This window comes from Chrysemys picta, chromosome 1 (genome assembly GCF_011386835.1).
Source record: "Chrysemys picta bellii isolate R12L10 chromosome 1, ASM1138683v2, whole genome shotgun sequence".
Lineage (NCBI taxonomy): Eukaryota > Metazoa > Chordata > Testudines > Emydidae > Chrysemys > Chrysemys picta.
In genome coordinates this window covers 158,479,149-158,498,944 of record NC_088791.1, presented here as the reverse complement: position 1 = coordinate 158,498,944, position 19,796 = coordinate 158,479,149, and the positions used below count along the sequence as shown (strand labels likewise).

The 19,796-nt window shown below is 44.4% G+C and overlaps 1 protein-coding gene across 16 annotated transcripts in view; it reads right to left on the bottom strand.

Moving 5' to 3' along the window:
• NXPE3 (neurexophilin and PC-esterase domain family member 3) overlaps positions 1-19,796 on the bottom strand; it is a 70,198-nt gene that overhangs the window by 30,754 nt on the left and 19,648 nt on the right. For 9 of the 16 annotated variants that reach the window (XM_065573956.1, XM_065573990.1, XM_065573973.1 and 6 more), the window contains 2 exons: positions 17,656-17,862; positions 14,553-15,904 (listed from right to left, as the gene is read on the bottom strand). In XM_065573956.1, the coding sequence (XP_065430028.1) occupies positions 15,354-15,904; positions 17,656-17,862 (758 nt within the window). In that variant the 3' untranslated portion in view covers positions 14,553-15,353. Of the gene's footprint in view, positions 1-14,552; positions 15,905-17,655; positions 17,863-19,796 lie in introns of those variants that run through there. The other 7 variants (XM_042853398.2, XM_065573899.1, XM_065573896.1 and 4 more) reach the window with 1 other exon arrangement.

The window sequence follows — 19,796 nt, the reverse complement described above, 5'->3', positions numbered from 1 at the left end:
GAGACTGGATTAGATAACCTACTGATGTCTCTTCTAGTCCTACATTTCTATGATTCTAATGATGAGGAGGTCTTGGGAAGAGCCAAGATCACATGAGAAGCATGGTGTCTTCCTGGTACCGAGGGGTTGGCTTAGGTACAGAGGGTACTAAAAGAGTTGTAGGTACTGCCCTCTTAGAAGTGGAGTTCTTAGACTCCCTTGCTGCAGTGTCCTGTTTCTGTGGTACAGAGGCATGTCTGGTGTCCTTGTTCTTAGAGCAGCTCAGATCCCTGGGCACCGGATCAGTACCAATGGAGCCTGGAGCCTCAATGTTACCCATAGCAGGATTTGAGGTCTCCAATGCAGTATTACTTTGAGGAGATGGAGACTTCTTGGAGGTAGATGGTTTATGAGGAGAATGAGTCCTCTTTCTATGGGTCATCTCTGAGGATTTTCCCAAGTAGATCCAGGTGAGCATAGTGAAGTTGATGGGGCCCTATGCTCCCTCAGAAATCATTGCCCAGGGATGGTTTCTTGGTCTGAATACGAAGCCAGATGGAGAGAATGCTTCATCATTAAAATACTATGTTGTATTTCTTAATTCTTTCCAACCCTGCTTTTGAATGCTGAGCAAATGGAACACTTAAAGGATGTCTCCCTCCAAACAAGAAGATATACTGGGAATATCCATCACTGTCCCAGATAGCTTTCGGTCAAGAGAGGCAACTTTTGAAGCCTGGAGACCCTGGAACAACAGCGATCTTGAAAGGAAAGTGCTTCCGTAAAGGGGAAAAAGGATTGTAAAACAAACCATTCTATAAAATAAATATGAATTAAATAAAAGAAAGAAAAGGATAATTAAACTAAAAGCACGGCCATTGAGAAGGAACTGAGAGCAGTTTGCCCACGCAGCTGTATACATAGACACATAGACTTTAAGGTCAGAAGGGACTATTGTGATCATCTAGTCTGAGCTCCTGCACATTGCAGGCTACAGAATCTCACCCACCCACTCCTGTAATGAACACCCCCAGCCATCTCTGGCTGAGTTACTCAAACCTTCAAATCATGATTTAAAGACTTCAAAGTTACAGAGAATCCACCATTTACACTAGTTTAAACCTGCAAGTGACCCATGTCCCATGCTGCAGAGGAAGGTGAAAAACCTCCAGGGTCTCTGCCAATCTGACCTGGGAGGGAATTCCTTCCCGACCCCAAATATGGTGATCAGTTAGAGCTAAGCATGTGGGCAAGACCCACCAGCCAGACACCTAGGAAAGAATTCTCTGTAGTAACTCAGAACCCTCCCCATCTAGTGTCCCATCTCCAGCCATTGGAGATACTGGTTGCTAGTAGTTGCAGATCAGCTACATGCCATTGTAGGCAGTCTCATCATACCATCCCCTCCAGAAGCTTATCAAGCTCAGTTTTGCAGGGCACAAGGATGTGTAGGGCACGTGCACAGGACAAACAGGCACAATTACAAAAAGTCTCCACTCAAAGGTGCACAGGGTACAAGCACACCTGAAGTGGCATGCCCATAGGGACATTACTGGACAAAGAACTAAAAAGTTTTCAGATTTTTCCTTTTCTTGGTCAAGAATTTTTCATCACAGGTTCTAAAAAACAGCCTCAGCTGAAATAAGTGTGAGGAGACCAGAGTTCTAGAACCATCTGCCACTGACCCACTGTATGACCTTGAGGAGTAGCAGCAAATCAGTTAACTCCACTGTACCTCCACCTCCTTGTCTGTAACTTGAGGGAAATGATTCTTACCCACCTTTTGTAAAGCATTTCGAAATCTTCAGATGAAGACCACCATGAAAGTATTAGGTATTTTTAATTTAAAAAATCCCTGTTATTTTTAGATATTTACAATCAGGATTGGGGCTTAGGGTGTTGGAAACAGTACAAAAAAAAACCAAAAAAAAAACAGTGCCTGCCCCGAAGGGTTTACAATTTAAAGAAGTAAATAGATCGGGGATGAGAATAATACACACAAGCATGAGAATGGTGAAGAATTGTCTCAGCTATGTATTGTATTTTTTGTTCCTTTAGTTGTGGATACAGGCAGTGAGTAGGCAAATAGGGGAAAGATAAATAGTCACAGCTTCTCACTTGACTAGCCATGATCAGTAGGCTGGGTTTTGTTGGCATGGCAGAGGTCAGTGTTAAGGGGCTGGAAGAGAAGATTGTGGCCACTTACATTTTATCAGGAAGTTTATATAACTGCTTCTCAAGGCTTAAAGCAGTTTATTTAGCTAATAAAGACAGAAACCATTAAGTAATTGATTTAAAAATATTTTAGTACTTATTGTTGTAATTCTATCGATACTGTCAATATACAACAGGTGAGATCATTGACAAATATAGAGATGAAAACAGCATTGCAATTAAATTTTACTGATTTAGAAGTATACTGTCACCATTGTTAAAAATGTTGAACACTGGAAACTCCCGTTTTTTTACTTTTCTCTGAATCCCCATTCCCAAAGTAATAAAATATTGGTCCTTAACTTGAGTAAACTGGCACCTTTCTTATTTTAAAAGTCATGCCCTAAAAGAAGTTGGTCATAAATGTGATTGAAACCAATTTCAATTAGATTTTTATAAAGCAGAAAATCCCCTTGTGGCAGTCTTTCACCCCCTTTTGAAACTGCTAAGATAGGAACAATTGCATACTGGGCCCATAAAGGGATTTAATTTTTCAATTACTGTTGCTCCCAAACCAAAACTATCTGTGTCACCACAATAACTTGCAAAGGGGCAGATGCTCCTCTTTGCTGGTTTGCACATGCTTATATCTGATACAAGAGAAATAACGACATCAACAACAAAAGCCCAGGTTAAGCTCCCATGCCACAGGTCAGTTATCTGACAATACAATGGTTATGGTACACATGTGTGAAAGTGAAATGAATTATATTAAAGAAATAGAATGAATTAAAGAATGCTGTATGTACCTTTAAGTAGAAATACGAAATGCTGCAATCCAGGTGTCAGGAAAGCAGACATTAACTGTTAATCAATTGCTCCATTTAAGGGCGATTGGTGAAGCATTAGCCTTAGATCGATAAGAGTTAATAAGGAAGCAGGATATGCATATTGTGCCCCAGGCAAATTTTACAATTTTGCTCTCTCTGTCCCTTTGTTTAGTTCGCACCCTTTTATCTGTATAAATAAGACAGTTTGAATCTTGCATGGGGGCTCACATTATCTGAATGTATTAGCAGAGCGCTGTGCTAATAAAACAGAGTGGTCTGACAAACTGAGTCCTGAGTCTAACTTTGACAATTTGGAGGTTCCACCGAGATGGCAACCGTCTTCACTGGGGCCATGTGATTCCTGACCATTTTTGTAGGATGACCATGGCAGCTGGCACCTGGGCATTTGGTCTAAGCGGTCCTCCTCCTGAACGGAAGGGTGCATGACCATAGTGAAGTCTACGCCATCAAACCTGTTGGTTCCCACTCTGTTCTGGTAGGGATCCCGGGATCTGACATCAGGAATCTGGTCAGGTAATTATTTCTGTGTTTTGTCCGGACTGAGGAGTGTCCTGTCTCTGTGTCTATCCGTCCTCCTGTGGAGTGTTTGAGTCTGGGTGCCATCTCCGTCCGGGGATCGGCCGACAAAGGGGTTCCTGTCCCCGCGGTCTGAGTGAGTGAAATCTGCACAATCGCAGCTGCACCGCACCTTGGGTAAAACCCTTAGTGTGAAAGCAAGGGCGATTGAGGCAGTAGCCTGTGGGCTCCTCTTGTGTGTTGCACCGGGCATCGCTCTGACGAACCCGAATTTCCTTCTTGTATGATTGGTGTATGTAAAGTCCTCCTGTATGGGTAACCAGATGTCTAAGTCGGGACCGTTCCCTAAAGGAACGCTGGCTCTGTATTTTCTATATTTTCTGTAGGGTTACCATACGTCCTCTTTTTCCCAGACATGTCCAGCTTTTCGGCACTCAAACCCCCGTCCGGGGGGAACTGCCAAAAAGCCGAACATGTCCGGGAAAATGGTGGCTTTGCTCCTCCCCTGACTCTTCGGCTCTGTTTAAGAGCCGAGCTGCCTGAGCGCTACCGGCTTCGGGCAGCCCCCTTGCCTCCGGACCCCAGCCGCCTGCCGGGCACTTCCCCTCCCGGGCTCCGGCGGCACAGGGTCTGGAGGCATGGGGGCTGCCCGAAGCCGGTAGCGCTGGGGCAGCCCAGCTCTTAAACAGAGCCGAAGAGTCAGGGGAGGAGCAGAGCCTCCAGACCCTGCGCCCCCGGCTGGGCGCTTCCCCTCCCGGGCTCCAGCGGCACTGGGGAAGCGCCGGCCGGGGGCGCAGGGTCTGGGGGCTGCCCGGCAAACCGTGAAGCCGGTAGCGCTCGGGCAGCCCTTTCCTCGTGGCTGGGAGTGGGAGGGAGGAGGGGGCGGAGTTGGGGTGGGGCTGGGGGTGGGGAAACGGGCGGGGCCAGGGCCCGTGGAGGGTCCTCTTTTTTTATTTGCTGGATATGGTAACCCTAATTTTATGAAGGGTCCGGACTCCTGTAAATTTCTGGAAAAATGGTCTAGGCTAACTCAGGGGAATCCCAAAACTCAGTGGCCACTGTTCAAATCTTGGAACAAAGACCGAGTGGACGTCTTAAAAGACAAACTCGGCCAACCTAAAACTAAATTGGCTAAAGGAGAGGTTAATTGTTTCGTGCAGTGGTGGAAAGAGACAAATCGTAGGTGGACAAAATCAAAACTCACCTCTCTCAAATATTCAGATAATAAGTTAAAAGCTTTATTAAAAGCCTCCTCTCCCACCACCAGACCGAGCACTCCTCTTTACCCCATTCTCTGAAAGAAAAAAAAAAAAAAGAAAAAAACACAACCCCGGATAGATCCCAACCCCCTTCATACTCCCCTTCATTGTCTGCCTCAGAAACTGATTCTTTAGTGTTCCACTACCAATTCAGCAAGGAGGGTGGGCTCCTCAACTAGCCCCCACCCTTCCTGGTCCCTTTCCTTAAACATTTCTTTCAAAATTGTGAAATGACCACAATATCACTCACAAAAAAAACCAAAAACTGGTTCATAGGAAAAAGCAGGATTGGGCCCAGACAAGCAGGCAAGCAACAGGTAAAGAAACTGAAAAACAGGTTGGAAGCCCTAAGGGCATAGTGTCAGGAGTAAGTGCAAGCATGAACCCCTGGAACAATAATTAAAATGGTGAAATCTGAGTTGATAAAGGTGTCATTTTGGGAGATAAACAAGTGATTTAAGGAAAGAGAGTGAAAAGTTAACTCTACAGAGGCTGGGGAGAATTAAACAGTTAAACTTTGTGAAAATGTTAAAAAGGACCTTGTTAAAAGAATTCTTGGTTTCTTTGCAGCCATTCTAAAGGAAAAATGGGCCCTTTTCCAGAGGAATGTCTGTAAATAATCCAGGTAAAGAGACTATCTAATTAAAATCATTTGACTATGAACAATTTAGTCAAATTTGCTAAAAGAACATAAGGGGAGGGGAGGTTCTATTGGAACTTAACTGCCCCAAATGTATAAAGGTAATGTAATCTATGTACAGCTATGTAAAAACAAAGCAGTGTAAAAGGGATGTTAAGGAAAAGAAAATGTGTATGTATCTGTCTATCTGTGGAAATATGTGAGGTTTGTAAAACTCTTGTTTTGTAGGTTTAAGATAAATTGGTTTTGTTTTGTTTATAATGCCACTGAAAATCCATTTGACTCTTTAATTCAAAGTTGCAAAACTGACTGACCTTTTTGCCAGACACAGGTAGTGTTGGTTGCCTTTGAGATTTGGTATTTAACCCTTAAGGGGTAACTTGATTCTTTACAAAATTTTAAATAAAGACCAAGTCATGGCTGCAGCAGGGCAGTCAAAATCAGAAGAATAGGGAGAGATTCTGGATTCCTTTTGTTTGTTTGTTTGTTTTTGTAACAAAATAGCAGATGAAAGCTGTGGTAAAAGAATAAAGACAGTGCCCCTCTGAAGCAACAGTAGGGGTGAGGTGCACAAAACAAAAAGAAGCAATGTTAGAAACACTGAGCCTTAAAATGGCTCTGTGTAATCAGACTGTCACTTTGATAAGGGTACATAAAAACTCTGTAAGAACAAAAGAAACAGTTACACCTTATGTAAAATTAATATGGCTAATGTTTTAAAAGTTAAAGTATAGAAGAAATGTGCAGACATGTGCAGTGTATATTATAGAGGGGGTAAAAGAAATGCAAACGAAACATGCTACTTAATTAAAATCCTATTAGGACTCCAAAGGAGCCACAAAAGACTGTGTTTTCTTTTTCAGATCTCTGTGTGTTTTGGAAGAAAGAGTTAAAAGTAATCAAAACTCTGGTAAAAGTTAATTGTGTTCCTTTTAAGACAGAGTCTCTGAGCTCTGCTGATGGCTTTGAATCCAAAAGCCAAGCCTGTGTTGATGCAAATTACCTAACTGGTAAAGGAAGGAGAGAACTGCCAGCACAAAAACTGCAAATAAAGGACATACCTCATCAGCAAACAAATTGTCTAAATAAAAGGCATGGTATAACAAGATACCTTTAATTAAAATAAATTTAATGTTAATAAGTACCCCTGTAACAATGTATACTGTGTATGATTTTTGGAAAAATCCTTTATGGTAATGATGCTTTTCAGCTATTACCTGTGAACAAACTTAAAGCTTAACACAGCAGGAAAGACATTGTAAACTTGGTCTGCTGTAAAGGAAAAACTGAGGTACACCACCTCATGGATTTAATGACTGACCAGTAAAATAATTTCCCCATAACCCTTAAAAGATAGAAGTTATTAAAACCTGGCCTGCCTATAAAACAAAAACACAGGAAAATATGGAGGTCATTCCTCTTGTTTTGCCTGCAATCAGCAAGGGTATTTGTAAAAGAAAGGAATATTTAAGCAATAATAAATGCCACCCCAAAAGGGGTAGAAAAATGTTATTTTTGTCTTTCAGAAAAAGCTAATACCAGCTACAGGACAACCTAATACAGAAACAAAAAAAAAGTCTCAGCTTACTGTAAACACTGATTTAGCTGAGTTCTCTATCAATCTTGGCATTGAATAGCAGAAAGTTACCAATCATCTGTTAAAAGGCAATGTGGGAAACCAAACCATTCATATTATACACGCAAATGGGAACATGTTAAGCATTGCCACTGCAGAAAGACTTAACAGCTTACCATTGGTATAACATATTTTCTGAATGGTCTCCCACAACTACTGGCATACTAATGTTACTAACCCTAATTGTTTTTGGGTTTAAATTGTATGTGTTTAATTGTAATGTTTGAAAGTGCTGTTGCATAAGACAAATGTATGCAAAGCTAGAGCCACAGGCCCAAATCACCTCCCAGTATTTTCTATTACGTGGACTAAATAAGAAGTGACACTGGCGATTAATAATCTTAGTGTCAAAAGGGGGATATGTAGGAGATGGATTTTATAATATACTATGAGAATTAATGTATGATTTGATTTCATCCTGTCAGCCACCCTTTTTGAATAGCAGAAAGGAATGACAGACCAGAACAATCCTTATGACTGATTATGGTCACCCTTTTGTTTTAGGATAAGTTATAATGTCTACTATGGTTTCCTATATGTATTACAAAATAGGCACTCTAGTTAAATATACATTTCTTTGTTTTAAGGTTTAGTAAGTAAGAAAGAGGATTCTCTATTGTGTCTATGTTAAGTAGGTTAGAGGAACATTGAAGGCCTGGGTCTCAATGTAAATTGTCTTGGTTATTGATTGTAAAACTTAGCAAGGTTTAATCTGCAATGCCTTTTTGCTCGATATAAAATACTACTGTTTGTATTCTCAATCTGTGTGAACAAGGAATGTATGCATCAGGAAAAGATAAGCTGTGAAGGCCATTTTTATAGCCAGAGTCAAGGAAGAAGAAGTAAAGAGACTTAAAGGACATAAAAGAATCATCAGGTACTGCTTACTACCCAGACGGTTGTTAAACTGTCTGGCATCGCAGCATGGATACATGCTTCGCAGTGTAAGAAGGCAAACCAATCATCACCTCAGGACCACGCAGAGTCAATTTTGACTCCAGAAGAAGACGTAGAGGAACAGCCTGCAATACCTTACAATCTCATAAGGGTTGCCAGAAGTAGACGACGACCTAAAGCAAGGCCCAAGAAAAAGCAGTAGTGAGCCGAGCGCCTGCTGCCTGGTGGACGTAGAACCGTGACTGCAGTTCCCTCAGTTGAGGTTGTCAGAACCAGAAGGGCCTTGCCTCCAACATGTGCCTCTGGTGGCGCCTGTTCCTCGGCTGCTGGTGTCTTAAGGTCTGGGGAGTCCACGATGACAATTCTTTTATCCAGCAGCAAGTGTGGATAGTTCAGACCCTTAATATTTCTAAATGCTGGGATCTGCAGCCACATGCCATGCCAGTCCACTCTCAAACAGGTGTTCCTGTCCTGGCAATCCCACTCAATTCTCCAGACCTCACTGGAGGACCTCGTCCGTTTAACAAAACATGGAACAGCAATGACACTTGGGAAGCGGTGGGAATAAATGTATCTAAATGGATAAGTGCGGTGGAGGGAAAAGGTCATTGGTGTTGGGTGTGTAATGGGACAGGGCTGGATCTGGGAAAAAGCCGTTGCCTTCAGCATATTGTGACCAATGGTGTATGGGATTATTGGAATAAAACTAAAAAGTGGCGGGCTGGGTATGGGGATATGAATTTTTTCTTGACCTGAGGATCAAATAGAAAAGTCAATTTCATGTTCCCCCTACAGTAACCTTAGTGAAAACAATACGATCTTTCAACACCATGTAAAAAGGCTCTGAAGGTTACAAGCAGTAGTTAAAATAATGGCAAATAAAACTGAAGAAAGTTTAAGAGCCCTGGCCAAAGAAACAGGGGCGATCCGACAGATGACCCTCCAAAACCATCAGGCATTGGACATAGTGCTGGCGGCCAAAGGAGGGACCTGTGCTCTCATTGGGAAAAGAAAAAATATTGTGTGTATATACCTGATAACATCAATGAGGTAATAGATCGCACTAACCACTTAAAACAAGTCGCATATCTTCCTCATGAAGAGCTGAGTTCTTTATGGAAGTGGCTAAGTAATCTGTTCAATTTCTCTGGCATAGGAAATTGGTTGTTTCAGGGAGCCCTGACTATCCTGTTTGAAATCCTAATGATTTTTGTATGTTTTCAGCGAATCTCCTGTTGTATACAGAATTGTGTAAGGTATACCACCCAGGTGACTGCCCCAAAACAGAGTGCTAATATGAGGATTTTGAATATCACTGATGAACGAAGAGATAAAGAACGATTAATATGTGGAACCCAGTAATTGTTGGTCTTTGCGTAAGCTTGACCAAAAGGAGGGATTGTGAAAGTGAAATGAATTATATTAAAGAAATAGAATGAATTAAAAAATGCTGTATGTACCTTTAAGTAGAAATACGAAATGCTGCAATCCAGGTGTCAGGAAAGCAGACATTAACTGTTAATCAATTGCTCCATTTAAGGGCGATTGGTGACGCATTAGCCTTAGATCAATAAGAGTTAATAAGGAAGCAGGATATGCATATTGTGCCCCAGGCAAATTTTACAATTTTGCTCTCTCTGTCCCTTTGTTTAGTTCGCACCCTTTTATCTGTATAAATAAGACAGTCTGAATTTTGCATGGGGGCTCACATTATCTGAATGTATTAGCAGAGCGCTGTGCTAATAAAACAGAGTGGTCTGACAAACTGAGTCCTGAGTCTAAGTTTGACACGTGTATACATTTGTGATAAATGAAGGGGCGGGGGGTAGCTCCCTTTAATGGACACCCAGCCAGCCAGTTAGCTGTAAAATCCCTCTTGGTAGCTGTTCTCTACTTGCTTTACCCAAGGGTTAAAAAGTCCTCCAGGTAAAGAAAAGAAAGTGGGTACCAGACCAAAAGAGCCAATGGGAAGGCTAGAACTTTTAAAATGGGGGGGGGGGGGACGTTCCCTTTGTCTGTTGTTGTTCTCTGTGGGCTGAAGAGACGAGGCAGCAGGAATGCTGTGTAAAGTTTGAACCAGATATGAAAATCATCAGATCATATCTACAACTACTTTTAACAACCCAAATATGTAAGTAAATTAGGAATGTTTAGGAAGACGCGATTAGGTTTATTTCTGTTTATTTTTTAAGGCTTGTGGATTCCTCTGTGCTAACCCCAGATGCTTTTGTTTGCTTGTAACTTTTAAGCTGAACCCCCAAGAAAGCTATTTGAGGTCTTAATTTTTTGGATTGCTCTTTTAAAATCTAGCAAAAGCCTAAGTTCCAGATGTATTTTCTTCCTTTTTGTTTTTAATAAAATTTACCTTTTTTAAGAACAGGATTGGATTTTTGGTGTCCTAAGAGGTTTGTGCATATGCTGTTTGATTAGCTGGTGGCAACAGCTAATTTCCTCTGTTTTCTTTCTCAGCTCTTCTCCAGCAGCGGGGGGAGGGGAGGGAGGAGGGTGAAAGGGCTTGAGGAGGGAGGAATTCCAAGTGCTCCTTCCTGGGTCCAAGGGTTTTTTCTGCATTTGGGTGGTGCCAACGTTTAACAAGCCAAGGTCAGAGAAAAGCTGTAACCTTGGGACTTTAATACAAGCCTGGAGTGGCAAGTAGTAACTTTCAGAATCCTTGCGGGCCCGCACCATCTGCACTCAAAGTAACAGAGTGGGGAATTCAGCCTTGACAAGGCGGCAGCGCGGTGGGATCATTTTGAACCAGAAGCAGAGACCTCAGGATTTTAAAAGGACACATTTTTCCTTTTGGCTGCCTGAAAGCCAAGGAGTTTTTTCTCTGCTGCCTGAGGGGGAACAGGCACGCCAAAGGATTAGTCTGTAAAGCCAGGGAGTCCAACAAGCAGTTTATTTTTTTTTATTTTCTAGCTTCGTGGCAATGAAATAGTTCGGCTAGAGTAGGGCAGCCTGTGCATAAGGTTGAGATCAGGCACCGAAACCCTAGAGAAACCAGTCTTACCAAAGCGGCACGCCACGAAGAAGACAGACCCAAATCAAGCCCAGACATCCAGCTCCATAACAGAAATGCAGGGACGGGATGGGGGAATGGGACCTCCCAGGAGGGACGGGTCAGTCCTCCCCCAACCGAGATCCCGGTGCCAGGATGGAGGGATGCCATTAACCCAGGCCGAGTTCTAACTGAGGGAGAAAGGAATTTCTTCCTAGAGGCAATGCACTTGGGGGAGAGGACAAGCGCTTGGAAATGAACCATTTGGAGATGGAAGCAGAGGAGAGGAGAGAAGCGAAGCGCTTGGAAATGGAGCTGAAGCACTTAAGAGCTGGAAAAGGCTAAGCTGGATCAACCAGGTAACCCTAACAGTCCTTCTCCAGGTACCGCTCCCCATTCCAAGAAATTCCCCACATACAAGGTAGGCGATGATACAGAGGCCTTCTTAGAAAATTTTGAAAGGGCCTGCCTTGGGTACAACACCCCTACAGACCAGTATATGGTGGAGCTGAGGCCACAACTCAGTGGTGGCAGCTGAAATGCCTAAACAGAAGGCCAGAATTAGAATGGGGCTAACACTCAAGCATGCCCATTGGCAGGTCAGAGTCCTAAGGTGGAAACCAGACATGGCATTTTCCCAACACGTCTACCATACTGTAAAAAATTGGGATGCCTGGATATCAGGAGCAAGTGTTAAATCTCTGGAAGATCTATCTCTCCTAATACAAATGGAGCAGTTCTTAGAGGGTGTTCCTGAGGAAATAGAAAAGTACATCCTAGATGGGAAGCCCGAAACTATAATTGAGGCGGGGGAGATCAGAACCAAATGGGTGGAGGTGGCGGAGAAGAAAAAAGCTAGTAGCAGTTGGAGCGGATACCAGAAGGGGCAAACCGAGACAGCACCCAACCATCGGGGTCAGCCAGTGATGAGCTCCCAAAATCCTAAGAACTGGTTCCCTACCGAGTCCTCGGCGGCAGGGGGTCTTCATTCACTCCGGGTTTTCGGTGACAGGTCCTTCACCCAGAGCGAGTGAAGGACCCACCACCGAAGTGCCGCTGAAGACCCGGTAGGGAACCGCACGGTGAGTACAAGCCCCATGTGCCTGTCTCCCCCCCCAGCCACCCATCCATCCGACCCCAACCCATGTCCTGCCCCTGACTGCCCCCCTCAGAACCTGCAACCCATCAACCCTCCCCTCCTTGTCCCCTGACCACCCCTTCCCAAGACCCCCCCACCCTAACTGCCCCCCAGGACCCCACTCCCTACCCAACTCACCCCACTCCCTGTCCCCTGACTGCCCCAACCCCATCCACCACCACCCCGACAGACCCCCGGGACTCCCACGCCTACCCAACCCCCCCCCGTTCCCCGTCCCCTGACTGCCCCCCCAGAACCTCCGCCCCCTCCAACCGCTCCCTGCCCCTTATCCAACCCCTCCTTCCAGCCCCAGCTGGCCCCCTTACCATGCTGCTGTGTAAGGATGCCGCACAGCAGCTGGAGCTTGCAGCCCCACCCCCTTACCCAGAGGTGAAAGTAAGCCGGTATGCCCCCGTATGGCGTACTGGCAAGAGCCGGTGCGCCGTACCGGGGTGGCTCAGCTTCCCCATGGGGCAATTTAAAGGGCCTGGGGCTCCCAGGGTAGGGCTGCAGGGCTCTCAGGACTATTTAAAAAGTCCGGGGCTCCCACTGCTTCTACCGCCCCAGCCCTTTAAATAGCCGCTGGAGCCTCGCCGCTGCTACCTCCGGGCTCCGGCGGCTATTTAAAGGACCGGGGCGGTAGAAGCAGGGACACCCCAGGCCCTTTAAATAGCCCCCAGAGCCCTGCAACCCTTTAAGGCCAATTCTTACCTTGCCTACAGCCAAGTTGCCTGTCGAGTACAAGGGCTGGTCAGGGATATGGACTTTTGCAGTCTATGACGATTATCCCATTCCCATGCTGCTGGGAGAAGACTTAGCCAACCATGTGAGGCTACAAAAAGGGTGGGGATGGTCACCCGCAGCCAGGCTAAACAGGCCTCCACACCTACCTCCATTCCTGAGCCTCCTACAGGAATTCAGCCAGAGGTGGTGGAACCAGAACCCAAACCAGAGTCTATGGCAGAAGTTGTAGATCCAGTTCCTAGGACCCAGCCAGAACCAGCCCAAGGATTGGAACTGGTGAAGCAGTCAGGACCAGAGCCCGTGCTTGCAACCCCACCAGAGACAAGGGAGCCAGCATCAAAGGGCGCCACAGAGCCTGCACCAGCAGCAGCAGCTAAACCGGTGCAAGAGGCTCAACCGGAGCCTGAAATACCACCTAGTGCACCAGCGGAGAGCGGTTCAGAGTCAATGGAAACAACCCCATCACCTGCATCGTTTCCAGTGGGACCAAGCCCAAGTCCACAACCCAGTGAAGAACTAATGTCTCCAGCATCAAGGGAACAGTTCCAGGCAGGGCAGAAAGCGGATGAGAGAGGGAGCTTGGACGGAGGCACGGAGCGACCCACCGCCTCTCAGCTCTTCTAACAGGTCCAGATTTGTTATAGGAGGAGGACTCTTATACAAGGAGACTCTTTCTGGTGGGCTCAAGGAGGACTGGCACCCTCAGAGACAGTTGGATTCAGCCTTGACAACATTGTACTACCATAAATAAAGGCAACAAAATCCCTACAGATCACAGATAACACACAACCTCTGCCAGAGAGGTTCCCACAGCACTGCTAGCATAGCTTCCTACCTCGCCATGCTGCCATAAATCTGATGCTGGCAGCCAGGTGAATTTAATCTGATTTATAGGGTTTAGAGGCCAATGAGTGCCAACCTAGTTTCACATCTCAAACTCTAAAGCTGAATCTTCTCCTACCTTTCTATGGTTTTTGATGAGGAGCAAGTAGAACACAGCTGCGTGTGTGACTCATTCCAGTATATTCATGGGCATGCTCTCATTGCAGACATGTTGCACATGCACTGATGGGGACATGCCATTTAGGACTCTGCTCACACCTGATGCAGAGCGACAGGGGAGCAAGACTGTGGCAGAGAAGGACTACAGAAAGAGAAAGATGGCAATGCTCTGTTCCCACTGAAGTCAATGGTAGAATTTCCATTGGTTTCAATGGGAGCAGAGTTCTGAAGATCTCATTGCTAGTGTTTAATCTGGGATTTGAACTTCATCAAGCCAATAAATCAAAGTGGGACTTGCACTGTAACCAGGTCTGATCAAAACAGGAAGCACAATGTGCAAATCTATTAACCCCTTCTCTAAAAGTGCCACTCAGCAATAAATTGTCAGCTGTAACACTGGAAATTCAGGAGGGATTTACCAAGTATCTGTACACAGGGCAACACTGAAGGTATTTTGTACCCTATATAGCTGGCAGATTTGGCAGCTACGAAAATGGTGCAAAGAATGCCCAACATAAAAGTGGAAGAACAAAGATCAGACAGAGCAAGAATTTATAGTGACACTGTCAAGAATTATAGGCTCAACATTTGACTCTCTCCCCCACCTTATCTGTTTGTGAAGTCCATGTAATTCTGTGTGTTCCTCCCCCTCAAAACAAATATATACTTTAATATAAACAGAAACCCAGGTCTCATAAGAAGCTATGAAATAGTAAAACAGAGTGAGCACATGACAAGAGGGGAAAACAAACATTTTAATATCAAACTTCCAATGAGTTATTGCAATGTTGCTGCTGCTGCTGAAGAAACTACCTACTACTGGTGCTGGCTATTTGTATTATTTAGAAGCCATTCTGTAAACATTGTGGATGGTTGATTAATATGCTGTATCAATGCCGACACATCCAATAGATATTCTGATAATTCTGCAAGCTTTTTAGGTTGTGCTTCCTGGACTGATCCAGTGGCTTTAGGACATCCCCTTTAGATTCCTGATTAGGACTTTGGAAAAGGTATCCCCAGGTTACTTCAATCAAAGAAGCACAATATGAAACATATTTGGTTGTTCTAGATACCCAAAACAACTTTGGAACAACCAAAGAAAGGCTGTTCCCAAACAATCCTTCCCAGGTTTCACACAGTACTCTGGATGGTGAGAAAGGACTTTGGGAACTGAATCAGTGCTGTATGAATATTCATGCAGTGCAGACAATTAATAAAGCTAATTATTTAAGTACTTCTGTAGTGAGTCTTGTAGTTTTGATTTAAGGAGCACCCTAGTAATCTGAGACAAATTACAAGGTCAAGAGGAACCATCCCTACAGGAAGATATAAAAGTGGTCAGAATTAGTCCATTCCAACTTACTGCCACTCATAGTCATCTGTCTCCATGGCCAAGCAACTGAGATCACATGTGGGAACAGTAACCATACAGTTTGCCTGTAGTTTCATTTTATAGCTCTGACAGAGAATGATTTGGTTATGCTACAGCAAAACACGATATATATGTCATGAGGCTCCTCTCCACTGATTGTGCTAAGTTTCTAAAGGACAAACAAAAGACAGGAATGCATCTATCTGATTCTTAATAATGACGTCCTGTGGATGCAAGTTGTGTGGCAAGTAATGGGCCAGAGACATCTCCCAGGCATCCACAAAGAACACAGCAATTCCTGAGAACATCTTCCTCATGATTGTGTCAAGCTGAAAGGAATACCAGTCACTGTTGAAGAGACTCACTTCTGGCCCAAGCTCCTGAACATTGGCTGTTCTGATGACCACCAGAGTTTTGGGGCTGCGATCCAGCAGTAGAACGATGGACCTGCGAATGTTCCTCAGTCTTCGGATGTACACCTCCACAGGGAAGGTGCTGAAGTGGGACCATATGGTTATGGCTATCACAGTGTTTCTTCCGCCTACAATGCCATTTAGCTCATTGGCAATGTAGCGTAGCTCGCTACTGAAGACAGTGGTAAAGCGAATGGGTGGCCCATGACAGCGGAACTTCAGCAGGACATTGTGCTTCAGGTCCACGGACATAAAAGGACCTACGTTTTTAGGACTCCCAAGGTTAAATTCCACTAGATCTGAAACACAAGAAGTATAAAGATTTCCTCTCCTGCCATCTTTTACTATCCATAAATCATTTGGACAGTATGAAAGTTCTTCTAGAAAAGAGTGTTTGAATAGAATACTAAATGCAGTTAAAAAACTCCAATGTTTGCTACCTGAGCACTGAAACATATACCCACTAAGATTGGCATCTCTCTAAAGCTGAAATGCAAAAAGCAAAATCTTTGATTAACTTCAGATAAATTATTTTCCCCCCCACCACCTTATAAATAAAGGGATTTTCTGAGCAGATTCTTTCCATCATAAATACCCCACCGCATAAAGTGCCAGCAGAAAGCCTTCTCTGACACCTTTTAACCTCCATTTAATTTAATTAGCACTTCAGAAGCTAAGTCAACTGTATTAAAATGATTTTCACCCTTTATCTAAATAAAATTGATTCCTTTATGCAGTTATGATGGTTAATTCAATTACTGGCTACTAAATTATGCCATCTAAGAAGGACGGTCAAAATTCTGAGTGAAATGAAAAAAGAAAGAGTCCAACACTGACCAACAATAATCGAAAAAGTTACATTACTGCAGGGGTGGGCAAACTTTTTGGCCTGAGGGCCACACTGGGGTTGCAAAACTGGATGGAGGGCCGGGTAGGGAAGGCTGTGCCTCCCCAAACAGCCTGGCCCCCGCCCCCTATCCGCCCCGTCCTACTTCCCACCCCCTGACTGCCCCCCTCAGAATCCCCGACCCATCCAACCCTTGTCTCCTAACTATCCCTTCCTGGGACCCCCTGTCCCTAACTGCCCCCTGGGGCCCCACCCCCTATCCAACCCTTTCCCCTGACTGCCCCAACCCCATCCACACCACCGCCCCGCCCCCTGACAGGCCCCCTGGAATCCTCCGCCTATCCAACCTCCCCGTTCCCTGACTACCCCCCGCCCCAGAACCTCCCCCGCATTCAACCGCCCCCTGCTCCCTGACTGCCCCCCCCGGGTCCCCTGCCCCTTATACAACCCCCTGGCTCCAGCCCACTTACCATGCCGAGCAGAGCATGCAAAGCAACATGTCTGGCTGCCGCGCCCAGAGCACTGCCCGTGTGGGGGTGTAGCTCTGCGGGGGAGAGGGGAGGCAGCAGGGGAGGAGCCAGGAGCTAGCCTCTCTGGCCAGGAGCTCAGGGACCAGGCAGGATCCAGTCCACAGGCTGTAGTTTGCCCATCTCTGTATTACTGGGACATTGCAATTGCTACCATGTATACGTATATATATTTCTTACTAGATGTTCCATTCTATGCATCTGATGAAGTGGGCTGTAGCCCACAAAAGCTTATGCTCAAATAAATTTGTTAGTCTCTAAGGTGCCACAAGTACTCCTGTTCTTTTTGCGGATACAGACTAACACGGCTACTACTCTGAAACATGTCTTATATAAACTACATCATGCGCCCTGGCGGTTGTATATTAACATGCTCACTTATCTCAAAATAATAGAAAGGTCTTGATTGACGTAAGCAGAACACACTCCACGGTGCCAGTTTTGAGGGTGTATTGCATATATATTTGTTCACTGGGATTTGCCCCCATATATTTCCAATCTTTACTAAGGAATTTGGGTGACTCTTCCTGTCAATGGCTATTTATTGAAAATCCATTTGCCATCCATCCTTCTTTATTTCTTCCATTATTTTGATATTAGGATATAAAATCACTATGGAGTAAGAGACGTAAAGACTTTTTGAAAGCAATCTGCACAAAGCAAAAAAATAAATTACCTGGAACAAATGTGGTCAGATATTCAAACCACTGTCTTATTGTAGAATCACCAAAGAAGTGGACTACTTTTCCTTGTAAGCATTCACTAATATCAGCTGTCTTGTTAAAATGTCGGATCCAACTTGTTCTTGGCCTCCACTTGTCATGGTAATAGTAACCCAAAGGGAAAACAGCTGGGCCCTGAGATCTGTCCAGATTGGCTGATTCTGGAAGAGGAAAATTATTCCAGATTAATACACAATTACAAAAATAATCTCTGTAATTTTCATGGAAGTATATCCAACCGAGCAAAAGCATCAACCCTTATCCTAATGCAAGTAGCATGACAAAGCAAACACCCCAATCTAACACTTTTTTTTACCTCCTTCTGCAACAAAAGACAGATATAGGCATCCCTACCAGCTTCAACTACAGTTAAGGTTACTTAAGCATACTTCACATTATAAGACCCCATCGTAAGTTGCTTGTAACTTTGCCATCCTTTAACGGTTCAGGATGAAATGTCCCATGCAAGCTGTCTGCCTGAGGCTGGATTTTTTTTTTATATATTTCAGCAAAAATGGTTCAGCTGTTTCTGAGACCAAGATTAGGGAAGAATATATAGTTTCCCCCATGTTTAAAAAAAGAAAAAAATCTTACAACCATTTAGTTGATAGGCTCTAGAATCTCCATGCTTTAGAGAAAGGAACTGAAATCTGGATGAGGGGGGTTACCTTTGTCAGAGATGTGCCATTAAAAATTATCAGGCCAAAACTGGCCAAGTTATAAGCCTTTGAAAAATCTCAAATTTGCACATGTGCAGTAGAGACTTGTTTGAATTTGGCAGCTACATTCTCCCAAGATACCATTCCTCGCTGAGCAAGCCCCATCCTGGCGCTGTAGGGATGGAGCTGCAATTGCTCCTCCCAGCTGTCGTGTGTTGCTGTGGTACCAAGCATCAGAACGGAGGGCAGGGAACCTGTCTCTCCTGTGTTCTCAGAGGTCCCCCTGCTGGCTCCCAGTTAGCACAGAGAAGGAAGCAGCCTAACTCAAATACAAAATGGATGGGGAGACTGGGACAAGGAGCTGCTGGGATGGGGAAGGAGAGACTGAAGGGAACAGGAGCAAACAGGGTCAAGGTTGGAGGGGGGAACAAGGGCAGAAAGGTCTGGGCCCACTACAGCACACTCCCCTCCAGAGTGGAATGGAACAGAAGATTCCCCGTCTCACCATTTCTCTGCTGTCAGCAAACACCTGTGAAACCCACTGGGCAAATTCTCTCTCTCATCCCCCATTACTGGCTGGCAGGGTCACAGCTAAAGAGGGGGCCCAGATTACTGTCCCACCCGCACCAAATTTGAGAGGTGCTGCAACCTGGTACATGAGGTCTCAGATTGGATCACAAATTCATTCCAATTGCCTTTCGCCCCAAAGCACCTTTGTGGCTTGCCCATATAAAGGATGACAACCTAATATTGCTGTCAGTTACTCCATTAGTTTAAGTGGCAGAGGTCACTTGTGAAGTGAACATAAGGTTCCAAACCTGAAGACCCAAGAGGGTGTCAATATTATGCCACATGATAGTACTGTTTTTTCAGTTTGCTTTTTCCAAAAAACTAGGAAGTTACATATAAAAACTGTTAAAACAACATTAAAGTTGTGAAGTCAAGCACTCAAAAGTTAGGAAATACTAACATTAAAGTTGCAAGGGCAACCTTAATTCAGCCCTTATGTGCGTATATATTACGTTGCAGTCTTTAATTACATGATCACATAGTATTCTTTCCACAGGACCCCTGCCTGAGTCAGCACACAAGATGAACTATACTTCCAGATGAATAAAGGTTGTGTAGTGAAGGAAGATGTTGTCTGTAGGATCCCTGTATGATGCTGGCAGACCAGGTGCCAGCTCATATCTAGGCCCCTAGGCCTCATTGAATACTGACAAACATATATCTGGAAACCAATCTGGCTTACCTGTGTGTGAGTGTTATTAAAATAGATAGAGTTATAAGAATGTGTTTAGACTTCATGGAATCCTTGTAGGATGCTGCATGTATTACAATTAATTGTAATATCTGCACATTATAAAGTAACATTTAAATGTTGGCTCTATAACCATAAAAATGTTTGCTAAGGCTTTGTCTATACCGGAACTTCG